This window comes from Lytechinus pictus, chromosome 16 (assembly GCF_037042905.1).
Source record: "Lytechinus pictus isolate F3 Inbred chromosome 16, Lp3.0, whole genome shotgun sequence".
NCBI lineage: Eukaryota > Metazoa > Echinodermata > Echinoidea > Temnopleuroida > Toxopneustidae > Lytechinus > Lytechinus pictus.
The window spans coordinates 4,281,137-4,304,611 of NC_087260.1; the positions used below are offsets into that span (position 1 = coordinate 4,281,137).

Below are 23,475 nucleotides of genomic sequence, written 5' to 3' on the forward strand. Positions count from 1 at the left end.
CAGATATTTTTCAATGCAATAATCAAGTTCATAACCATAATACCCGTTCTTCCAATAAATTTCATTTATGGTCTATAGTCACGAAGCTGAGTTATGTAGGTCCCAAACAATGGAATGAGATTCCCCAAATAATAACTAATTCACAATTTATATATTCTTTTAGAAAACAGTATTCAAATTTTCTAGTAAATTATTATTAATTCTCACACATGATATCAATGCATACTTGTAACGTATCTACCCCCCTCAACTCGTGTTTTTTTCTCCTTTTTATATACACTATTAACTATAATGATATGATATTCTGTTTTGTATTAATGTGGTTTTGTTTTTACTATGTTTTGGCGAGCCTCACATGTTTCTTATTACCTTCATGGGAAGCCACGCAATTTATTTTTATTATCTAATCACATTATTTGATGTTTCCTTGTATTTTTATCCTATTTGCGAAATAAAGATTGAATTGAATTGAATATATATATAGAGCTATGATAAAACCATCCACTATTTTGGGCCATGGAGCAAGGTTTTGGCCATACATGCAGCTGCTCAGTGGAATGTCATATGTAAACACTGTCTGATGGCCTGAGCGAGGGTATTACATAATAACCCTGCTCATGGCTCTGTGGTTGAAGTAGGGGATTATCTATACTCCTCAGTGGTCATAAAATTTGGTTTACAGACAGATGAAGTTATCCAATGAAAGCTCTCTGAAATGTTGGGTGGGTGGGACTTATTTTGACCGTGGGAACAAGATTTCCAAAGAAGAAGCAGACTCTGAAATGGCTCGCTTCGCTCGCCCTTTCAGGCTGGTTTGCTTCGCAAACCAGCTGCAGATCCCACTTCACGAGCCATTCAGAGTCTGCATAGCAGACTATTTTGACAGTGCACGATGAAAACACACACTTGGGCATGCATGTAAATAAATTCCTGTTTTTTTTTAATCATTATCTCCTCAGTTGTAACAGATGGAAATTTGGCTTTCCCCTACCAGTTAAATCGATAATCAAGACGTGCGTAATACATTTTTATTATTACATCTCCTTCGTGGTGGTAGGCTAATGAAATGACCAGTTTGTTTTCTTGTGTAAATATACTGCAAAATGTGTAGATACATGTATGAATGTATTCATATGTTTGTTTTTTATTTACTTTATATGTTGTACTCTCGTACCGCAAGATAGATCGAGTGAATAAAATCTTATCATGCATGCACCCGGTCTATATATACAGAGCGCATTTTCCCTTGAAAAACCTACACCAGACCCTGCATGATCCACATGCTCTTTCTCTCTCTTACTCATCCATTTAACGTTTTATTTCTTTCATTCATATTCTTTTCCTTTCTTTCTCCCTTTATCTGAAGTGCACATATCAAGTACAAATAATTCCTTCTCCTCCTTCCCCTTTTTCTTTCTTCTTCTCCCCCTTTCTCTAATTCCTCTTTCTTTTCTTCTTCTACTCCTCTTCTTCATTTTCTCCTCCTCCTTCATCTTCTCCTCTTTCTTCTTCTTCTCCCCCTCATCCTTCGATCTCCTCCTTCTTCTTCTCCTCCTCCTTCTCTTCTTCTTCTCCGACTCCTCTTCTTCTCCATCTTCTTCTTTTCTTCTCCTTCTCCTCCTTCCTCATCCTCTTTCCTCCTCCTTTGCACCCATTTCCTTTCTTTGCAAACTTTACCATAAAAAAAACAAACAGAGATCAATGACAGAGTCAATACAGCAATTATTTATTACATGCCATATAGTCCCAATTTTATTACAAAATAATTTAAATACTAGAATTATATATAAATATAAATCTCATCTAATCATTATGATATAGGAGGATATGTTAACATACAAAGCCATATGAGGTATTACAAAGGTTAGTGCCCCTAAAATAATATTATCTTGGAGCAAGTCACATCAATTAATACTGCTGTACATGTACTTTGTTTTATGAGGTGTGACTTATTCTCATATGAGGTACAGCGAACCACTGGCGTAAATCATTGCATCACACCTATTTTTTTTTTTTTTTTTTTTTTTGGGGGGGGAATTATCTATTGTTCCATCCCCCTGAACAATAGGTGTCACGCAAGGATTTACGCCAGTGCAGTGAATTATGTAGCTTAACTTCATGTTAGGAATACAAACGTGTAAAAGATTTCCCAGCTTTTTCGCTTTGCAGTACTTTTTTCCCAGCCTGTCAGTGTCAACTATTTTTATTCTATTAAATAATATTTATAAATATTGAAATCTAATTTTACAAGCATGACATCTGAGCTTTGATCATTTTTCATACTAGATAGATATGGCTAGTGACTGGAAAAGTTCCCACATTTGTGTAAAGATGAATCCAACCAATATGGGAATTGTTTTTACAGAGAAGCATACAGGTGAAAGTTTGAAAGAATACTTTGACCTTTTTATGCGGGGGCGGGGGTGTTTTTTAGATATACTGTCGTTTTGGTGCAAGAACAGCCTTCACACCACACTTTCACACATTGCATGGGCACAAAAATTCCCTTATTTACATAAGTAATTCGGGTAAAGGTGTTTCTGCGCCAATGCGGTGCACGAAAATGTTTGCTAAAAAGGGCGTTCATGCACAGACACAACAATGTCTAGAAAGACTTCAGAAGCTGGCTGTTTTATACTTGGAATGTTCAGATTTAATGTGGTGGCCTTCTAACACTGGCTTATTAAAAATGTTTTATAGACAGAGAAAGACAATTGATATCTGTACTCGTAATGGTCTTTTAACCCACCCGTGTCTGATGTATACATTCAGTCTTCAATTTTGGTCAACAAATATCAAAATTCATAATATAAAATGGAGATATCAAAGAAGCGACAGATAAAAGTTATCAAATACATGTTCAAATTTAAGTTAATTAGAAAACAATGATAATATTACTGCACATCATAATGATTCCACATTGAGTTTCAAAACTATTTCAGTAATATAGAATCAACACTGTGTACACAATTATAATGCAAGATCACTCTACACATAATTAGTGCAATAAATTTCACAGCTTTATACAGCTGAGGAATTGCACTTGATATTATAATTATAGGGGTTATCAGTAGAAATCAAACACAACAAATGTGTATTTAGAGCGCTAATTATCAAATTCACTATTTTAAAAATAATAACTATTAATGCCTATACTAAATTTGAAACTAGAGTGTAAAAACTGAGAGTAAAAAAACAAACAAACAATTTGTGCGAAGTAAGACGAGTAATTAACAGTCACCCCAAAACCAAAGATAGGTTGCCGAAAATGATTTTTTAAAGATTTTTATTAAGTTTGATAAAAATAAAAGAAATTAAAATGATACATTACTTGTCAAAATTGATCAATAATAACCCACAAAGTTCTTGATTCATCGGAGAAGAAAATAAGCAAGAGCTTCAAACAAATAAAGAGAAACCAACATTTGAGGTTTAGGATTCCTTTGAGCATGAGATGTGCACATTTTGCAATCTCACTTTAACTTCCAAGCAATCCGCAAAAACTTGCTTTACAAAATTGTTTTCCATTTAACTTAACAAAATTTTGACAGTATAAAGAAGAATTACTCTTTCATCTAAGCTAATTTTATAATTGTGCTTGTTTCATATCTAAATTACTGTTTTTGTTAATTATAGAGAACCTATCCTGGTGACTTACCCAGGAGGGCCAGGGAGGGGGGGGGCACTCAAATTATATTTTGATGGGGTGTGCCTCACAAAACCCTGAAATGAGGGTCTAAGGAACTGACCACTGACCTTGACATCATACTATTCACATGGACAAAACCGGATTAAAAACTTTGGATTTACTACTACTACTACTACTACGTACCATTACAGTCACAGCCATAAACCAGTGCTTTTCGGCCAAGGATTTAACTCAAATTGTGAGAGGAGCGGACAGTTTTAAGTCACTGTTGACAACTTCCATGAAATCCTTCAAGAGATGTCCCCACTGGCGTCACTTCCTATTCAACGGCATAATGCATGATCGTACCCACAGTCATAAAGTACCCCCTTTCCCCTGAAGTTTTAAATAATTTTTCACAATTTTGACACCCCCCCTTTTTATTTTTTACACGAAAATGGCTACAAATTAACCTTTAAAACCACTCCCATTTTTGCATTTCAAATAAAATTTTACGAACTAAATCACCCCTTCTTCATAATTTCAAGAACATACACAAAAATACGTTTTCATTTCAAAGGAGAACAATGGGATCAGCGGTCCTTTACCCGGAGAAGCCCCTGTTTCACTATGACATGAAATGGGATGAAAAGTAAACAAACCGGGATCCGACCTGAACTTTCCAGCGGAGTAGTCAATAATTTGTGAGATTTATATCACAAATGGTTATCGATAAATAAACCGCAACTTTAGACCTGAGTTTACATTAATCCTGACTTGAGAATATGGGACAAGATGTTTTCATATATTATTTGAGAATCTTTCCTTTTGTTTCAATGGGTAGAAACAATGACACTAGGCAAGAGAGGAGGCAGAAGCTTGCGTACACACCTATGGCCGTCAGCACAGATGTTTTTATCATTACCTGGAAAAAAAAAAAAAAAAAAAACATGAATGTAGTATGCCTAGCAATTGAGTTTGAAAATACAAGTTGGGATGCTCCCCGGGGAGTTGAGAAAGGGCATGCATACGTTGTGTGTGGGCAAGTCAGGTTTCGATGACTGGGGTAGCAATTTACGTCACAATTATTTAGCACAGGATTACTTCATTGAGTTTATAATGAATGACCTGGAATCAGAAGTAGTGACAAGCAAATGGTTCCATGACATTTCCTTCGATGGAAAATCTGCGCGTCAAGCCAAACATTAAAACATAACCTCCAAAAACTGAATAAATCCTAATCCTTATCTTGACGTTATTCTGAAACAAAAACTCTATTACAATCCTCACTCTAATGCTATTCCCTCTGAAATATTAAGACCGGAGCAAATGTTGTGTCACCAAGCGAACAGTCATATAAATTATTCAAAACAATAGCCTGAATTATGCATTACAATGTATCTAGTTGTAGGAAATAATGATAATATTGACCGACTCCTCTTTTGGGGAACATCACATACATCACCTTTAAAAGAACAATATTGCCCACATCTAAAGACTCAATTCAATTCATTACACTTTATTAACATCCATTAAAAATGTACAATTATACAACATACAATATAAACAATAAAAAGAACAATCAATACATTAACAAATCAATATACATGTAATGACAGAAGAAAGGGTAGAACCAACATGCAGTGGATATAGGGGATTAGCAACTGCCAAAGACCTATCAAGGCCAATCACCCTTGGTTCTGCACATTGGTTAAACGCACGGGGGCATGTGGTCTAGTGGTTAAGACTCTCGTCTTTCAATCTGAAGGACGTTGATTCTCAGCCATGGCATGTTTTCCTTCAGCAAGAAATCTATCCACAACGTGCTGCACTCAACCAGGTGAGGTAAATGGGTACCAGCAGGAAGTAATTTCTTACAAAGCTGTGAGCACTGGAATCGGTAGACTAGCTTAGCATGGGTAAAAATAGAAGCACCTCGAGCACCTATCAAGGTGGATACGTGCGCTAAACAAATACCCTTTATCACTATTATTATTATTATAATTTCCTTCACTGTGGTTTTACTCACCTGTGCTACAAATGGAGTAAGAATGGCCCCTATTCTTGATGACGACACACACACACCAAGGCTTAATGCTCTCACATGGGTTGGATAAACCTGACAAAGAAAAGGGAAATTTTAGATAGGGATTCTGTTTATTCTTTCACATACATAGCAAAGAAATTATTTGTAACAAATCTACTTCATTTCATTTTAGCAGTTATGTATTAACCCTATACAGCGGCCCCCCACCCCAAATTGCTCAACAACGTGATTTCATGTCCAAAGTCCAATGCAAATTCTGTATGTAACCAATGTTATTTTTACTGATTAAAAGCAATAGATTTCACGTTATTCGTGACTGAAATAGTGTTGCTGACAATTTCCATAAAAAAACAATGAAAAACATAAAGTAAAAAACAAAAATACACAATAAATTTTAATAACAATAAAATACAAAAGAAAAAGAATTTATATTGCCATTTTTTTAAATATACATTTGATAATAATCCAAAGAAGAGTGTCCAGACCAAAATATTTAAAGATTTACAGCCAAATTATTATTTTGTGCAGTAATTATCACACTTGAGTAATAAAAACTAAATTTGAATAATTTTGGTACAATTGACAATAGAATTGTGACGATTACGTCATGGGCAACATCCGAGATCTGAGGGGGGGGGAAGCTCCCCCCCCCCAATGCTATGCAATTCAAACAGCCTGAGCTACATGTAGGGTTAAGCTTTGTAACTTTATATTCCTTGTACACATGGAGGGGGGGGGGGGGTCTTCAGTATAATTATCAAGCCAGATTTTGTGCCTCTTCATCTTATATTTTCTTTAAAACTTTTGTTATTGACCTACAAGTATTTCAATGAATTTTTAATATTCAGCATTTATAAAAATCTTGGATTAAACCCCGATAATTATCTTACTACAAATATAACAAAAAAAATTCATTAATCCTAATGGAAAGGATCTGCTACATTGATGGGCTAGTAAATTTGGATATACAAGATGTAATGATTTTTTTTTCATAATGCATACCTCTGGTGTATAAACATATAGCGTTTGGAAGGAGCCAGCTATCATTGCTCGGACTACGAAGATGAAGATCATTTGTATATTACTGAAAAATAAGATAATTGAAAATGAAATGTTAGTTTAAGGGCAAAGCAGTGTTAAATAGGATTAAAAGTCAAAGGCAGGACTTTCATACAGAAATCCTGAAAGCGTCTTTTCAATACTTCTAACATTCATCATACAGAACACAATGGGGTACATGTATGTGGGGAAAAACTGCTGCAAAATATTTATGCTAAATGCATGTACAGCACTACAGCTGGATTCAAAGGCCTGCTAACTCTCTTCTTTCAAACAGATTGCTGTGGGTTCGAATTGGTAAATTGCCAATTCGTCTACTGCCAACTCGCCCACTCACCACATAGTCTACTTTCATTAATAGTCTAATATGCCATTCTATCTATCAACATTATGTCTAACAACCATTTGGTCCAATAACCATTTGTTCCAATCATCACTTCGTCTAATCACCATTTCATTAGTATGACCATATCATCTCATAACCAGTTGGTCTAATATCCATTTCATTTTCATTCATTTTACACAATTAACACTTAGTCCAATTAGACCAAATGGTATATGGACTAAAGGGCTATTGGACCAACGGGTTATTAGACGAAATGGTGAGTGGACAAATTGGCAATTAGACCATGTGGATAGTGGACGAACTGATGGTAGACTGAAGGATAGTAGACTAGTAGATGAATTGGAAGTAAACCGTTCAAATCACAGCCAAGAAATTTATCCACACTGTGCTGCACTTGACCCAGGTTATTTAAACAGGTACCTCTTAGAACTAGTTCCTTGAATGCACTGCTGATAAATGTGGTAACTCAAGTTATAGCCGGGGTAATCAAAGTTTAAAGCGTATTCATCTATCTCTGCCTATTGTTCTGTGTAAGGTGAATGTGAGGGTTTGAGATGACGTGGGATTCCTATGTGAAAAACACAGCTCTGTCTTTTGGTAAGGGATCTGAGAGCAGGCAAATCAAGAAAGGAATGACATGTGAATGTGCAACTGGCTATATCCAATAAATACATTTTACAATCACCTTTATAAAGTTTGATATATCTCAATTAAGAATAATTCACACACTGAAACACAGAAAAAAGAAAATCCATTTTAGAGAGTTATATAAATTGAAAAAAATGGATAATCTGTTTGACACTTATATACAGAGTGAAATTTGAATTCAATCTATTATGGGAGACAACATACATGTATGTAGAGAATCATTCATATATGATACATATGGCAAACAATAAAACTAAGGCATATCAGAGTAAAATATGTGCAGAAACTCAATAGTGAATATAAGCTCAATCTCATAGCATGTTTAGTGAAAGGAAGAGAAGAGAATTGTTACAAAACTTGAAAAAAATTGTGTGACTTGATTTTGAAATTGCATTTTTTTTCTTGGACACACTGTACCTGACTTACCTTGATGTGCATAGGAAGAGCAGGAAAGAGAATATACTGCCGATTAATAATTCAAAGCTCATCGTTTTTCTTCTTCCAAACCACTCAATAATTATGAATGTCATAATGCTTCCTGCAAAAAGTGAAAAATAAATTAAATATATATTTCTGGAAGCATTTGCTGTCACCAGTGGCAGATCAAGGCAGGGGCACACCTGGTGCATGCCCCCCCCCCCCTTTGAGAGCCATGACAAATATTTGTTAGAGGAATATGTTGCGCATATGCAAGTAAGGACATTTTTTGGCTTATCAAATTTTTGCTGAAATAAATCACCATTAAATGGGAATGAAGACCTTTTGGGGGGGGCTAGTCAATTTTTTTTTCCCGAACAAATGAGCCTCCCCCCTCTTTTTTGGAAAATTCTGGATCCGCCCCTGGCTGTCACTGTATAACAAAATGTACTTGGAAAAGAGCAATTTCAAAAATTTGGTACCATTACATAGAGTCTTTGCATTATAATGTAATATCTGCAACAATAATGTTGTTTAATTACACAACCAAAAAGTGTTGACATTGATAAGCACTGGAATATGGTCACGTCATGTGGCCAAAGTTTCAGTGTTGGAAGCAAAATATTAGGTGTAAAAGGCAATTTGACACAATTCTCGCTACCCCAAATAGCGATTTCACCGAGATCCGGGAAAATCCCTGTAACGCGCATTGCATTATGGGATAGCTTTTCGGTATTACAACTTCCTTATCGGAAGTCCAATGCACTGTTTTGCCATTCAGATCAACAGTGCCGTCATGCACAACGTCGCTTTCGCTCGGAAAGTTCGTGATCACAACCCTCTCTTTCACATTTTCTCGTGAAATATATTTTTTATTTTTATTTATAATTCAAATGGAATCAAAACTGACCAAATTAGATAAAAAGTATTATAATCTGTACATATTACGCTGATTGGCATCGATTTCAGCGTGGTGGAAAACTCAGTATTGCGAACCTCGCGCGAGCATGACTCTGAACCGGAAGTGGTGATGACGACCCGACGGAGTGAAAATTATCTCGTCTCGCGCATTATGAGATTTTTGTTCCTATTTGGGGTAGCGAGAATTGGAAGGGTGCTGTGATCTAGTGCTTATGACTCTCGTCTTCCAATCTGGGGGACGTTGGTTCGGATCCAGTCATGGCGTGTTTTTCTTTGGGTGAGGTGAATGGGTACCTACATGTATAGCAGGAAGAAATTTGTCAATGATTAAGGCGCCTAGGCAGCCCAGCTACAGCTGGGGTAATAGTAATGACAGGGCCTGGTTGAAGAACAATTTTCATTTTATCGCAAGGACACAGGGTACATTATTTGGAAAGTGATAAAATAAGCATTGCATATAGGTGTAGATTTGTTCTTAAAGGTAAATGCTAGTTTTGGTAACGATATCAAAATGAGTTCGTACAGAATCCAATGAAATGACCACCAAAGTGTCTGTTTGTATGAATAAAACACATGTGCCAAAGGATTCTGGAAGAAATTGTGTAATTGCTGAGAAATCAGCAAATAAGCACAGGATTCGGGTAGAGCGTCGGGCCCGACGCTCAAAGCAATAATTATACACTGTCCCACGTGCGCTTATCTGTGTTGGGGAAGTTCAGTCTGAACATTATTCAGCGTAGATTTCAAGATTTCACAAAGTTCAGTTTATGTAACTGTACCAGATCTAGATCCTCGATGATATACTGACAATTAAGCCTGGTTTTACAGACTTTCTCATGAAATCAGTGTTTACTGCAACTACTGGAATTTCTCTTTAAAGGAGAATGAAACTCTTGGAGCAAGTTAGCTTTTGTGAAAGCAGAAAAATCAAAGAATAAGATCAACAAAACTTTGAGTAAAATAGGACTAGCAATAAAAGAGTTATGAGCATTTGAATGTCGAGATCACTAATGCTATGGAGATCCTCTCATTGGCAATGCGACCAAGATCTGTGATGTCACACACGTACAACTCTCCCATTTGGACACTGAAAATATACCCCAAAACATCTCTTTTTGCTCATTCTAATCATATGACAAACGATTCATCAATGATATAATGTTGTGAAACCTCTGTACTTGTCATCTCATACAGAGAACACCTCACCTTGTGATAGACTCTATAAAAGTGAGAATATAAGTGAAATAAGTACTAAAGTAATGAGGGAGTTGTATGTGTGTGATATCACGGATCTTGGTCGCATTGCCGATGGGAGGATCTACATGGCACTAGTGATCTCAATATTCAAATGCTCATAACTTTCTTATTATTCATTTAATCTTCCTCAAACTTTCAACAATATGTTTCTTTGATTTTTCTCTTTGATATGGATTCAGCTGGTTTCAAGGGTTTCATTCTCCTTTAAGCAATAATAATACACTGTATACTGTTTGGTAAGTTGCCAATTCCTCCACTGCCAACTTGTTCACTCACCACATGGTCTATCTTCATTTAGTCTAATGCCATTCCATCCATCAACTATTTGGTCCAATAACCATTTGGTAGAATTATAGATATGCAAATCAATGCATTAATTACCTGGGTATTCTGCCAAGGATGTGACAAGAATTTGAAGATATCCTTTTTTATCAAGTGATCTGCAAGCAGCAAAACACTCAATTGCTGCCTCAGGTTCAGCTAAAATATAAGAAAAAGAAAACAGTTTTACAAAAAAAAGGCAATAAAGAATTCAGTGAATCTGGCAGAGGAGGGATGTGAAAGGGAAAACATTTATACAGTGTTGTATTTGAGTACTTTTAATACCATAAGTGAGGGATGGGTCTTTCCTATAAGAATCCTGCGAGCATCCTTTCATCAGGGCCTATCTTACAAAGAACTGCGATTGATTCGATTAACCACATCTATGGAAAGCCAGTAACACCAACATTCAAAAGGGCCGTCTGCACCAGCCCGAGTTTTAAAATTAGCGCACTATTTCTGATCCGGCAAATTATCCCGATCTGAACAATCTCAAGATTATTTGTAAAGGAGACGCAATTATCACACTAGTGCGTAGGATTATTCTCGAGATTGCAATCCCAAGTCATCTTGGGATTATTTGCAAAATAGCGCGCTATTTTACGAATTAGCCCGCTAATTCACTGGTGCAGACGCACTCTGGATTATTTATTCATAGCGTCAGACCATAATGCATCGATGCCTCGCTCGAGCAGGAATCGCTCTTCTTGCGATGGTGGAGATGGGGTTTCTTGAATCTCCAGATTAATCGCGAAGAGGGCAGATGGGGCTAAAATCTCGAGATTGAGCATACTTGGGCTGGTGCAGCACCACCTTCTGAAGACTAGTAACAGGCAGAAATAAAAATACATTAATAACGCCTAAACCTGATGGCTTCAAACTGTGTGACCATTATAAATGGTTCACACCACATGCCGTGATGGATTTTAGGACATGTTCACAAGATTTGTATCATTACATCTTTGTGAATGTATAGAAATTGGACTCACATGCGCAAGTATTCCCCGATGAAAATAATTCAGTGGCCATAAGAACCATACCATAGTATAAAAAGGCCATAGAAAACCTGCAAAGAAATAAAAAATAAAAAATGCATCTATTCAGAATACATTCATACAGACTCTAGAGATACTTTAATATCATCAGAGAGATGAAAATGAGAAAAAGTGTCCACACGCAGCCATAGACATGGCCTGCACTCCGGTTACCAAGGCACAAAGTTCTCAGGAAGGTGAATTCAATACAAGGCACCGTCTTCCTGCACATCATAATGGATATCTGGGCCCCATTTTACAAAGAAATATGATTGATCAAATCAATCACAACTACGGAAAGCCAGCAATGTCAACATCTAAATTGCATGTGTCTTCAAAAGATTTTCTAGATTTTATGGAGATTCATAGATTCATTGTTTTTTTTTTTTAATTCAGTGTACTTCTAATGGTTAAAAGAGTGGACTCATGAATAAAACAGCGTTGATAACCACGGCAACAGGCGTCAATTTGGCGCGCTGTGACAGGTCACGTCCACCCTAGAAAAATGTTGATTTGAATTAATAGAGAATAATCAAACTAGCATAATGCTGAAAGTTTCATCAAAATCAGATTTAGAATAAGAAAGTTATGGCATTTTAAAGTTTCGCTTATTTTTCACAAAATAGTGATATGCACAAATCAGTGACGACATGCAAATGAGACAGTTGATGATGTCCCTAACTCACTATTTCTTCTGTTGTTTATTGTTAGAATTATACAATATTTCATTTTTTTTTTTACAGATTTCACAATAAGGACCAACTTGACTGAATCATATAATATTAAAAAATGCTAATTCCACATGTTCAGTGAGGAATTACTCGTTGTTTCACCTGACAATGAGAAGAAAATTAGAATAATTCATATAATAAAATACAAAAGAAATAGTGAGCGGATGACGTCATCAGTCTCCTCATTTGCATACAGACCAGGATGTGCATATAACTGTTTTGTAAAATTTAGCGAAATTATGAAATATCATAACATTCTTATTTCACATCCGATTTTGATGAAATTTTCAGTGTTATGCTTGTTGGATTTTTCTCTTTTTATTAAAATCAACATTTTGTTGGGGTGGACTTGTCCTTTAACAAAGGACATTGTGACCATTTCCTGTTAAAAAAATTATGACATTTCCATAAAGTTGAGGTTGATCGGATCAATTGTTACTCTTTGTAAGAAGGGGGCGGGCCCTAGCGAGCATTTCATCAAAGGATTTGTAGGACAATGTAATCTGACAAATCATCAATCATCATCACTCCAAAGTTTTAAATCTGGTTTTGTCCCCTTGGACGGGGGTTAGAACAAATCTTGCTCATCTGCTCAGGGCTCTGCAGTCTGGCTGGTGGATATCTTGGGTAGGTCACCACACAGAATGCTTTCAATAGCTAAGCTTTGCTTTTGTGGACACACGCACAAGTTCTTATAATGTGTCAATATTTGCAAAAATAACAGCTCCTATATAGTTTTCCTAAATTATTACCTTTGTGCTCCCCAATAACAAGAACAATAGACAATTATGTAATAGATACATATCAGATCTAGTTAAGAATTTTATCTTGGATGCAAATAATAGATGATGTGTTATTCAATCTACTACATGTTTTTTTTTATCAAATCATCGAAAGCATTTGGATATTAGTGTGCTACTTACCATATAAGTAATAAAATGAAGGTGGATACTGTAAAATCTCTGGTTTTAAAAAGTTCTGCAAGCTTTCCTTTTGGTTTCTACGTCAGAGTATAGACAAGATGAAACATGAAATTATACAAAATTCAACTTTCATAATTAGAAATAGCCTTTTAAAAGAACTCATGTTATCTTTAAGTAGGTGATCTTTCTAGGATAAAAAAAATAACTATAACTACCTCACAAACTAAACATTTTATTTTAAGATATCTCAGGAAAGCCAGAAAAAATCTTAATCATAAGCAATTTGAAAATTCACCAGAACTTTAAGGACACCATTAAAGAAGACAGGCTGATCTGAAAATGACTTACAATTTCAATATTGCTTTTGAGACGCCCAGGAGGCAACGGCCTCCCATTCAATTGAGATATCACTTTAAGCGTTGCCATGGCACCCTCGAGATTTCCAGTGCCCTGCTGGAAAAGGATGCTCTCGGGAACAAACTGAAATAAATCAAAGTTTATAAAAAGTTGTTATTATCATTATTATTAAATCATTATTATTACTATCATTATTATTTTCATTATTATTAGTATTATTATCATCTACAATTAATTAATCATTAATAAGAAACTGATAAAGTGGGGTATTGTGGTTGTGACTCTTGTCTTTCAATCAGAGGGTCATAGGTTCAAATCCTAGCCATTGCATTTTTTTATTTGGCATGAAAATCACCCACATTGTGCTGCACTCAACCCAGGTGAGGTGAGTGAGGCACCTGGCTGGCCGATTAATTCCAAGTTGAATGCTCCAAGTGCTGTTAAGCAACTGGAGCTCAAGCCGGGATAATATACAGTGGGCCATGGAATAGGCAACTAGATTAACAGCCCCTCTTAAATACTATATATTATTTTCATGACTTGTTCAATATAGTTATTGTCATGGGTCACAATAAAATCTTGCTGAAAAAAATTAACATTGGGCTGATCTGAGATAGGTCATTGATTCTTCTGGTGACCTATGACCTTATTACATATTTTGTGCAAGAACGCCTTAAACAAAACATTTTCACGCACCCGCATCGGTGCTGTACGGTGCAGTAACACCCTTATGCAATGCACTTAACCCTAAAAAGACTGGGGGGGGGCTGATTCAGCCCCCCCCTCAACATTTTTCGCGATAAATCTGCCGTGCAAAATTTTTTGACCACGTCGCTCGCTGACTTTTTACTTTCAAGTCTCGCGCAATTTTTGAGACCAAAATTGTGACCCCCAGGTACGCGGTTCTGAAATTACGCAACATTTCGTAAGTGCATGCAGACCAAAAATTACTAAAAAACGTGAATTTGTGTACAAATCCAATGCAAATAGTGCTTTTAGCCAAAATTTATATATGTATCATTATTTTTCCTTTTACTGCTTAATATCAATTGATTTTATCTTTTTTATGGTCAAAATAAAGTCCCTGACAATTTCCATTGAAAAAACAATAAAAAACAAAAAGTAAAAAAACAAAGAAATACATAAGAAATTAAGAAAACAATAGAATACATAAGAAAATAAATGTGATGTTGAATTTAAAAAAAAATAAATTTGATCAGATGCCTATCTAGAGTATGTGAAACAAAAATGAGCATTTTAGGGGCATTATTTTATTAATTAGAGCAAACTTATGATTTTATGCATAAATTAGCATAATTAATGAGCAATGAGATTTTTTGCAGAATTTGATATTATAGTTTTGTAGATAATGCCATGGGTAATGTACGTGCCAATTTTCGTCGCGATCGCACGGTCAACGGCCGAGATCATAAGGGGGGGCTGAATCAGCCCCCCCCCCCCCCCAGTCTTCTTAGGCGTTGAAATAGCCCAGTCTATTTAGGGTTAAAGCACACTGTTAAGGGCGTTTTTGCGCACATGCGATGCGCGAAAACAACACGTCTTTCAAGATTTGAAAATCGTATGATCGATTTTTCATCCACATTCTACTGATACTGGATCATTTATCAGTTATTCATGATTCTGTAGTAAACTGATGGTTGGTGGACAAACACCAAATTGATCCCTGGGCCCTGTCTTACAAAGAGTTGCGATTGATCCAATCAACGTTAACTATATGGAAATCTATCATTGTCATATTTTTGTCCTACAGGAAATTAATAGCACAATGTCCTTCTGTAAACAAAGAGGAGTACACTGAATTGTCAAGAAAATTTTAGATGTTGATGTTGCTGGTTTTCCATAGTTATGGTTGATCGAATCAATCACACCTCTTTGTCACAATCCCTTTTAATGTACTAACACACAGTTGAAAGAGTTTATCACAATACATGTAGGGGAAGGCGGGGTAAGTTGTGACACTTTTTGCATTTTGCATGATAGAATTGATATGACTAATAATATTGTAGAAATAAGTACCTTGCCTTTAAATATGATTATTGGGAAATCTTTTTCACCTATATTCAACTTTCTACCCCCACACTGAAAGTCGTTGTGACCTTTGAAAAAAACGATGTCAAGTGGCACAACTTGCCCCATCTGTGGGGTAAGTTGTGCCACCTTCGAGGGTAAGTTGAGCCACAAAAACTATGTACAAAATGTATGCGGGAAGAACCAGCATGTCAATTTTTTATTTAAATTCTTTTCACAAAGTTTGCTAATTCTCTAAAAATACTAACATTCTCTAAAAGTAAAAGAACTGTCATGTGAATTTGCTCTTTTCTGCCTGCATATCGATGGCTTTTTAAGGTTTGATTGTGTTTTCATTTACATTACCATAAGAATTACCATGGCTCAACTTGCCCCATGTTTGCTGGCTCAACTTATAGTCCGGTCTGTTAGCGTCAAAAACACCCTACTTGTGGACACGGTGGACAAAAGCATGATTTTTTCTCCAGACCTTTGTTTATGTATGAGAATTAAAAATGGGGTATGCTCCAAAAAATCTGGCTGCAGGAACAGTGAAAAAAATGGGTGAAAATGTCAGAATTTATGAGTTTAGATTGGTCTGATATATAGACTAGCGCTAGTGCAAAACTCAATTACAGTGCATTATTTTGCATTGGTTTAGTTCTTGAATTCAGACCCTTTTTGAACAAATATTCTGTTTGTCCTCACATCTCAATGCACTAAATATCTGAATGCAGATGCTAAACAAGCCGAAGGGTGGTGGTGGAGGGGGTTGAATGTTGGTGTGTATGTACATATTTTGGTCTTGGGGTAAAGATGTGCCATACACATTTTTTGCATGTGTTGGAAATTGTGTTGCCATGGTAACAGTGTATTATGACAAAAATAAGGTACAAATCTTGAAGTTAGAAGTACTTCCTCTGTTTTCATCAGATTCTCATGAAATTTGGCACACACATTGGTCTTGAGGTGAAGATGTCTAAGACACATTTTTGTGTGTCTTTCGGAAATTTTGTTGCCATGGTAACAACATAACATTTGGTGAAAATTGGGAAAAAAACCTTACAATTCAAATTGCTTCATCAGTTTTCAATCAATTCACATGAAATTTGGCACACACATTGGTATTAAAGTAAAGATGTACAAGGCACTTTTTGTGTGTGTTTCATAAATTGTTTTGCCATGGTAACAACATATTATATGGCAAAATTTAGGTAAAAACCTTGCAATTTGAACTACTTCATCAGTTTCAAACCAATTCTCATGCATGAAATATGGCTCACACATTGGCCTTGAGATAAAGATGTGCAAGAACCTTTTTTTTTTGCATTTGTCAGAGAGTGCATTGCCTTGATAACCACATATAGCCAGAAATGCAGGGAAAACTCATCAATTGTGGATCAATCTACTTCTCTGTTTTCAGCCTGTGCTCAGAAAAGTTTACACAAATATTCATTTTTGGTAAAGATTCATATTCAGTGTTAAAGGGGAATCCAGCCTTGGTCATAAAATGTTGTGTGGAAAAGGAGAAAAATAAGAATGGTGAAAGTTTGAAAGCAATCGGACAAGCAAAATAAAGTTATGGCTGCTTTAAAATTAAGATCCCTAAGGCTACTAGTATGTAGATTTCAAATTGACAATGGGTAAGTAAATTATGACAAGGGGCGAGGCTACAAGGACAACTTTCCCATTGGCCTTGTACTTTGATTTTTGGTTTTCTCCTAAATTCCATTGGGGCCGTAATATAAACCTGTTAGTATAATGTTTTATGTCCTCATGAAAGAAAGATACAATTTGAAGTAAAACTTTTGAAAAAGACATTTTAGTCAATTAATTATTTCTGTACATGGAAGAGTGGTCCTTCCCTTACATCATTATGACATCACGTATGCGGCCAATTTGAAGTCTTCATGGGTATATAGTGATTACCAATGTTTACAACTTTTATATATTCACAACTTTCTTATGGTTTGTCTGATATTGTTTAAAATTTGACCTATTGTCTGATTTTTCCTTTTCCTCTAAAAACAAGTGTTTATTTGGGTTGGATTCCCCTTTAACATCATAAAATAGCGCAGGGTAATCATGGTATTAATAACATTCAATAACATTTATAGGTTCTTTTTTTGGGGGGGGGGGGGCGGAGGAGGTCCTTAAAAACTGACAACATAAAAATATAGAAGGTTAAAGGCCATGGCCATTAGGAACTTAAACACTCTTAAAGAAAGCACCCCTTCCATTTTTTTTTTTTTTGGGGGGGGGGCCTTTAGAAAATTGCCACATAAAGATTAAAAGGAAATAATTACAACTAGGAACTGAACCCCCCCCAAAAAAAAAAAAGGGGGGAAGAAAAATCCTTTACACTTCAGCGTATTAATTTAAAGCCTAAAACATTCTGGTTTGATAAAAGATCATTTCCGGTGCCCAATTAATCAATGTTTTATTTATCTCCTACTCAGTATTTGTTCATTTCAGTTCTTACTCTGACTTTCTTACATCACTTTTTGCACTTTTTTGCACTTTAGAGCTTTACCATACCTTCTTGTTTTGTTTCCTCTCCCCCCCCCTCTTTTTCTCCCTCTCTAAGTACATTTTTCTTTGCTATTTTAAATCATTATTATCTAGCAACAATTATTCCATTTTGAATGCTTACACCTACACTGAAATATAATACCATGACATTTATTATTTTCTTCATAATCTTTTAAACTCTATTTTGGCTACACTCTGTCCTAAATAATACTATTAGCTATATTTAATGTCTAGTTTAAATAATTGAAGAAATGGCTGTCATGATATTATATTTTGGTAAAGGTGCATCAAATTCATAGTTGCAGCATTCAGAATGGAATAACTGTTGCTTGAAAAAAAAATGGATTTAGTTTTTTTCCGAAAATCCTCTGTGAAAATTTTAGTTATATCACTGAGTTTTCCCATTCCTGCAGTTACCACCATCTGAAAGGGATATGACTAGAATATATGTAGAGAAATAAAAGTCATCATTTGCTCAATGAACAGTGAATACGTCCGTCCTTACTCCAATGGAAAATTATTTGCATTTTTTGTGACAGTCAGATCTTGCATCCAACAATTTTGCTACTGAAACATAATATTCATTTTTTGACAATTGGAGATGTAGGATGTATAAAGCAGGGGGCTGTCACAGAAATATACTGAAAAAATTAAATGAAAGAAAATAGAAGGCAAACATTTATTGTGCACATATGCATATTTTTGATATGGTATGTTATTGAGTCATGGATTTGCAAGTGAATTTCTAAAACAAGTGCAGAGATTTTTGTATATATATATTTCTATAATTAGTTGCATGATTAAGGTACACTTTATAATATGTCAGAAAAAATATACTTGGAGAGAGAGAGAGAGGGTAAAAAAGAAGAGAGGAACCATAAGATTGTATGGTGAAGCTCAAAATCAAGAGTGATGTGATCTAGTTAAAAAGAAAGAGTAGGAATGGAATATGAATAACAGACTGAGTAGGAGAATATAAATAAACAATGATTAATTGGCTACTGTAAACAATTTTTTACCAAAGCAGAATGCATTAAACATCAAATGAACGGTCTGAACTCTGAAGTTCAAATGACTCTTCTTACCTTTTAATGGGGGGGGGGGGCATTTTTCTGCTAAAAAAATATATCAGCCCCCTATTTTTTCAGGGGGGGGGGTTAAGTTCCTAGTCATAATCCTTTAACTTTTACTTTTATGAGGTCATTTTCTAAAGACCCCCCCCCCCCAAAAAAAGGGAGTAATGTCTCGCTTTAAAATCCAAAGACCCCTGAGGGGCAAAGGCGTAGACTGGTTGAGCATGGGGAGATAGAAGTGGTATGCACATCTTGGGGAGGTGGAACTAAGGTTTGGAAAATCAGCCGTTGAAAGTAGAAGGGGTACACATTTTGTTTTGCTTGCCAGTGTTGGAACTCCTTTGCCACAGCGGAAGGTTTCACATTCACCCAGTGAACCCCCAGCCTATGCCCTTGAGGGGATAGTTATTTCAAGAGTGTTAATGGACACCCCCTTTAACCTTTATTTTGATGTCAGATTTTAAGGACCAATCCCGTTCCTCCCCCAAAACCTAGAAATGTTACTGAAGGTGATTAATACCCCCACACTCATATATTTTAATGCAGTTTAGAATTTGATATGAATCTTTACCCAAAGATGAATATTTCTTCCAACTTTTATGAGCACTGACTAAAAAAAGGGGAAGTTGTTTGATCCACAATTAGTTTTCCTGCATTTCTGGCTATCATATGTGGTTACCATGGCAATATACTCTCTGACAAATGCACACAAAAAATGGTTCCTGCACATCTTTACCTCAAGGCAAATGTATGAGCCAAATTTCATGAGAAATGGTTCAAAACTGATGAAGTTGTTCAAATTGCAAGGTTTTTACCTAAATTTTGCCATATAATATGTTGTTACCATGGCAACGCAATTTCTGAAACACATACAAAAAGTGCCTTGTACATCTTTACTCTAATACCAATGTGTGTGTCAAATTTCATGAGAATTGATTTAAAACTGATGAAGCAGTTTGAATTGTAATTTTTTTCCCAATTTTCACCAAATAATATGTTGTTACCATGGCAACAAGATTTTTGAAAGACACACAAAAATGTGTCTTAGACATCTTCACCTCAAGACCAATGTGTGTGCCAAATATCATGAGAATCGGATGACAACAGAGGAAGTAGTTCTAACTGCAAGATTTGTACCTTATTTTTGCCATAATACACTGTTACCATGGCAACACAATTTCCAACACATGCAAAAAATGTGTATGGCACATCTTTACCCCAAGACCAAAATATGTACATACACACCAACATTCAACCCCCTCCACCACCACCCTCCGGCTTGTTTAGCATCTGCATTAAGATATTTAGTGCATTGAGATGTGAGGACAAACAGAATATTTGTTCAAAAAGGGTCTGAATTCAAGAACTAAACCAATGCAAAATAATGCACTGTAATTGAGTTTTGCACTAGTGCTAGTCTATATATCAGACCAATCTAAACTCATAAATTTTGACATTTTCACCCATTTTTTCACTGTTCCTGCAGCCAAATTTTTTGGAGCATACCCCATTTTTAATTCTCATACATAAACAAAGGTCTGGAGAAAAAATCATGCTTTTGTCCACCGTGTCCACATAATTCCGCTAACAGACCAGACTATTACCCCAGTCCGAACTTAATGCGATAATTTCGCATCCACACATTTCTTATGTATCCATCATGTAAAAAACTGTGACAAGAATGAAGATCCATAACTGGACTGACAATGTTGTTCATATGCTTTATTATATGTAAAGAAGTGTGTGTGTAAAAAACACTTATCTATTTCACACCCTTTTTTACTTTTTTGGCTGAAATTTGTAATTTTCCCTCTAAAAAAGTACTTTTTGTTTCAAAGTTGAAAACAATGTTGTGGGGTTAAGGGTTATGTAATGGGTCATCAATACATGACACCACCATAATGTCTAACTAATTCATTATTGGCCTGGGGGCGGTGGCTCAACTTGCCCTTATGCTCAACTTACCCCGCCTTCCCCTACATATTCATGAACATTGTATGTCCATATGTTGTACCTCAATATGTCATTGATCGTAGAGGGCAATATATTTATGTTGTGATACTTTGCTATTATTGGAGAAGTACGTCAGTTCGCTGGGAGCCATGGTGGCGTGCGGTTGTAACATGTAAGCTCTGAATAAATTCAGTTGAACTGTATACCGAATATCTCCCAATTTGCTTCATTTGCATGATTTGGGTTGAGTGAGCAGGTGATTTGGTATATTTGAGAGTGTATCACGTTGCACAATAGACTTTTGAGAGCAATCTGCCTAAAAGGAGATATCAAAGTGAGGAGAAGCGTGGACCGGGTTCTGGAGACTGCAAGACGGAAGAACGCTACCCCGACAGAGCCCGGTTACACCACAATATTTATGAATTGTTACAATATGATTTTTTTAGCTTAAAAAAAAATAAATTGAACTGGATTATTGACTACTTACCTTCAGCAGTAAAAAGAAGAAAAAGAGTGGAAAGGATGAAAAGAACATGAGGTATCGCCATCCCAGCCAAGGCATTACAATCAATGATAGCACCACCTGGAGGCATACTCCCGTTACCCAAAACACCTACATACATGTACGTGTACAAAAAGAGAAACAATCACAAAAATGTCAATATATGGGACCGAAGAAGCAAAAATGAGGCAAAATGGTAAAACATTCCTGAATCACACAACAGAACTAGTCAACATCTTTGGGGAATTTGAAAAGATAGACATCAATGAGGACAGAAGATTACGAATATGAAAAATTTATTTGTGCATGATAGGTTTTGAATTTCCTTAGTTATAATAATAATAATAATAATAAAAATAATAATAATGATAATAATAATAATAAAAATAATAATAATAATAGCCATTTGTATAGCTCCATCTATCTAGATTTAATTGTTCCATGGCGCAATTACTAGCTGTCAACCTGGCTTTGCTTAGAGCTGCTATATGCAGTGCTCAGAGCATTCCAGGAATTCATTCTGCCGGGTACCAATTCTCCTCACATGGGACGAGTGCACAATGTGGGTAAATTTCATGCGGAAGGAAAACATGCCATGAGTCGGATTTGAACCCGCAACCCTCTGTTGGAAAAATTAGTCAGAACCAATAAACCATGACCAGAGTTATTGTACAGAGCATGTGCTGATTGGATGTTTTCTTTCTTTCAATCTTGTCAGTGGGAGGGGGGGGGGGCATTGTGAGATAAATCATTAACATGAAATGCTCACGCAGCAACGTTTCTTTAGTTTCTTGTTTCAGGTATCACGTAGCTTTTAATACCAACATTGTGACATCCAGGAAGGTAGTTCCAAAAATTACCGTACACAACATTATTCAAGTGAATGTCAAACCCCAAATTGCTCAAAAACCTGATTTCATATGTACAAATCTCATGCAAATTAATTACCGATCAAATTCATTGATTTATTAGGGTTTGTGATCAGAAGAATTTGCTGATGATTCCATTGAAAAAATAACAATAAAAAAGTGATTTAGACAAAAGGAAACAATGAAATATTAAAAAAAAAATACCATGAACAGGTTGTGTTCATTGTAAATATAATGTACATGTAGGATCTCTAGCAGTCCCTATGACTAACACAGGGTGCAACATAAGCACCTGCTTGCCTGATTGCCCGGGGAAAGCGTTTAAAGTAAAGACAAAAACTACTACTTGCCCCAAATCGGGCAAGCAAAATTCTCACAGAGAAATACAATTTTATGAAGTTTTCCCATATTTCACAAGCAAAAATACAGGAGATAGAGTGAGAAATTTGTTCCCCCTTTTTATTGTTTATGCCTTGGGCCCCTAGAAAATACATGAGAATATATGAGAGGAGATTGATTAGATTGCATATTGACCATAATTTTGGTCATGGCGGGCAAGATAAAATCCCTTTGAAAAGAAAAATTCAACAAGGCACATCAGTACATGTTAACTATAATATGAGAGACAATGGTATACAAACCATAATATGTCCTTTAACCCTATCTTAACTGGGCTATTTCAGACCAGTATACTGGGTGGTCAATTTGACCCTCCCTCAGATCTCCGCCGCTGATCGCGCCATCGCTGTGAAAATTTGCACGCGCGTAAAGCCGGATGTAAACTACAAGACTGTATGGTAAAATTTTTAAAAAATTAATTTTTAATATT

The 23,475-nt window shown here is 35.8% G+C and overlaps 1 protein-coding gene across 2 annotated transcripts in view; it reads right to left on the reverse strand.

The window, feature by feature from the left end:
* Positions 1 to 1,704: 1,704 nt before the first annotated feature.
* LOC129279396 (synaptic vesicle 2-related protein-like) overlaps positions 1,705 to 23,475 on the reverse strand; it is a 37,511-nt gene continuing 15,740 nt past the window's right edge. The window contains exons 6-14 of one of the 2 annotated variants that reach the window (XM_054915489.2): positions 21,763 to 21,888; positions 13,681 to 13,812; positions 13,333 to 13,409; positions 11,634 to 11,710; positions 10,705 to 10,803; positions 8,155 to 8,266; positions 6,678 to 6,759; positions 5,658 to 5,747; positions 1,705 to 4,553 (exon numbers count right to left, since the gene is read on the reverse strand). In XM_054915489.2, the coding sequence (XP_054771464.2) occupies positions 4,437 to 4,553; positions 5,658 to 5,747; positions 6,678 to 6,759; positions 8,155 to 8,266; positions 10,705 to 10,803; positions 11,634 to 11,710; positions 13,333 to 13,409; positions 13,681 to 13,812; positions 21,763 to 21,888 (912 nt within the window). In that variant the 3' untranslated portion in view covers positions 1,705 to 4,436. The remainder of the gene's footprint in view (positions 4,554 to 5,657; positions 5,748 to 6,677; positions 6,760 to 8,154; positions 8,267 to 10,704; positions 10,804 to 11,633; positions 11,711 to 13,332; positions 13,410 to 13,680; positions 13,813 to 21,762; positions 21,889 to 23,475) is intronic. The other variant, XM_064111054.1, reaches the window with a different exon arrangement.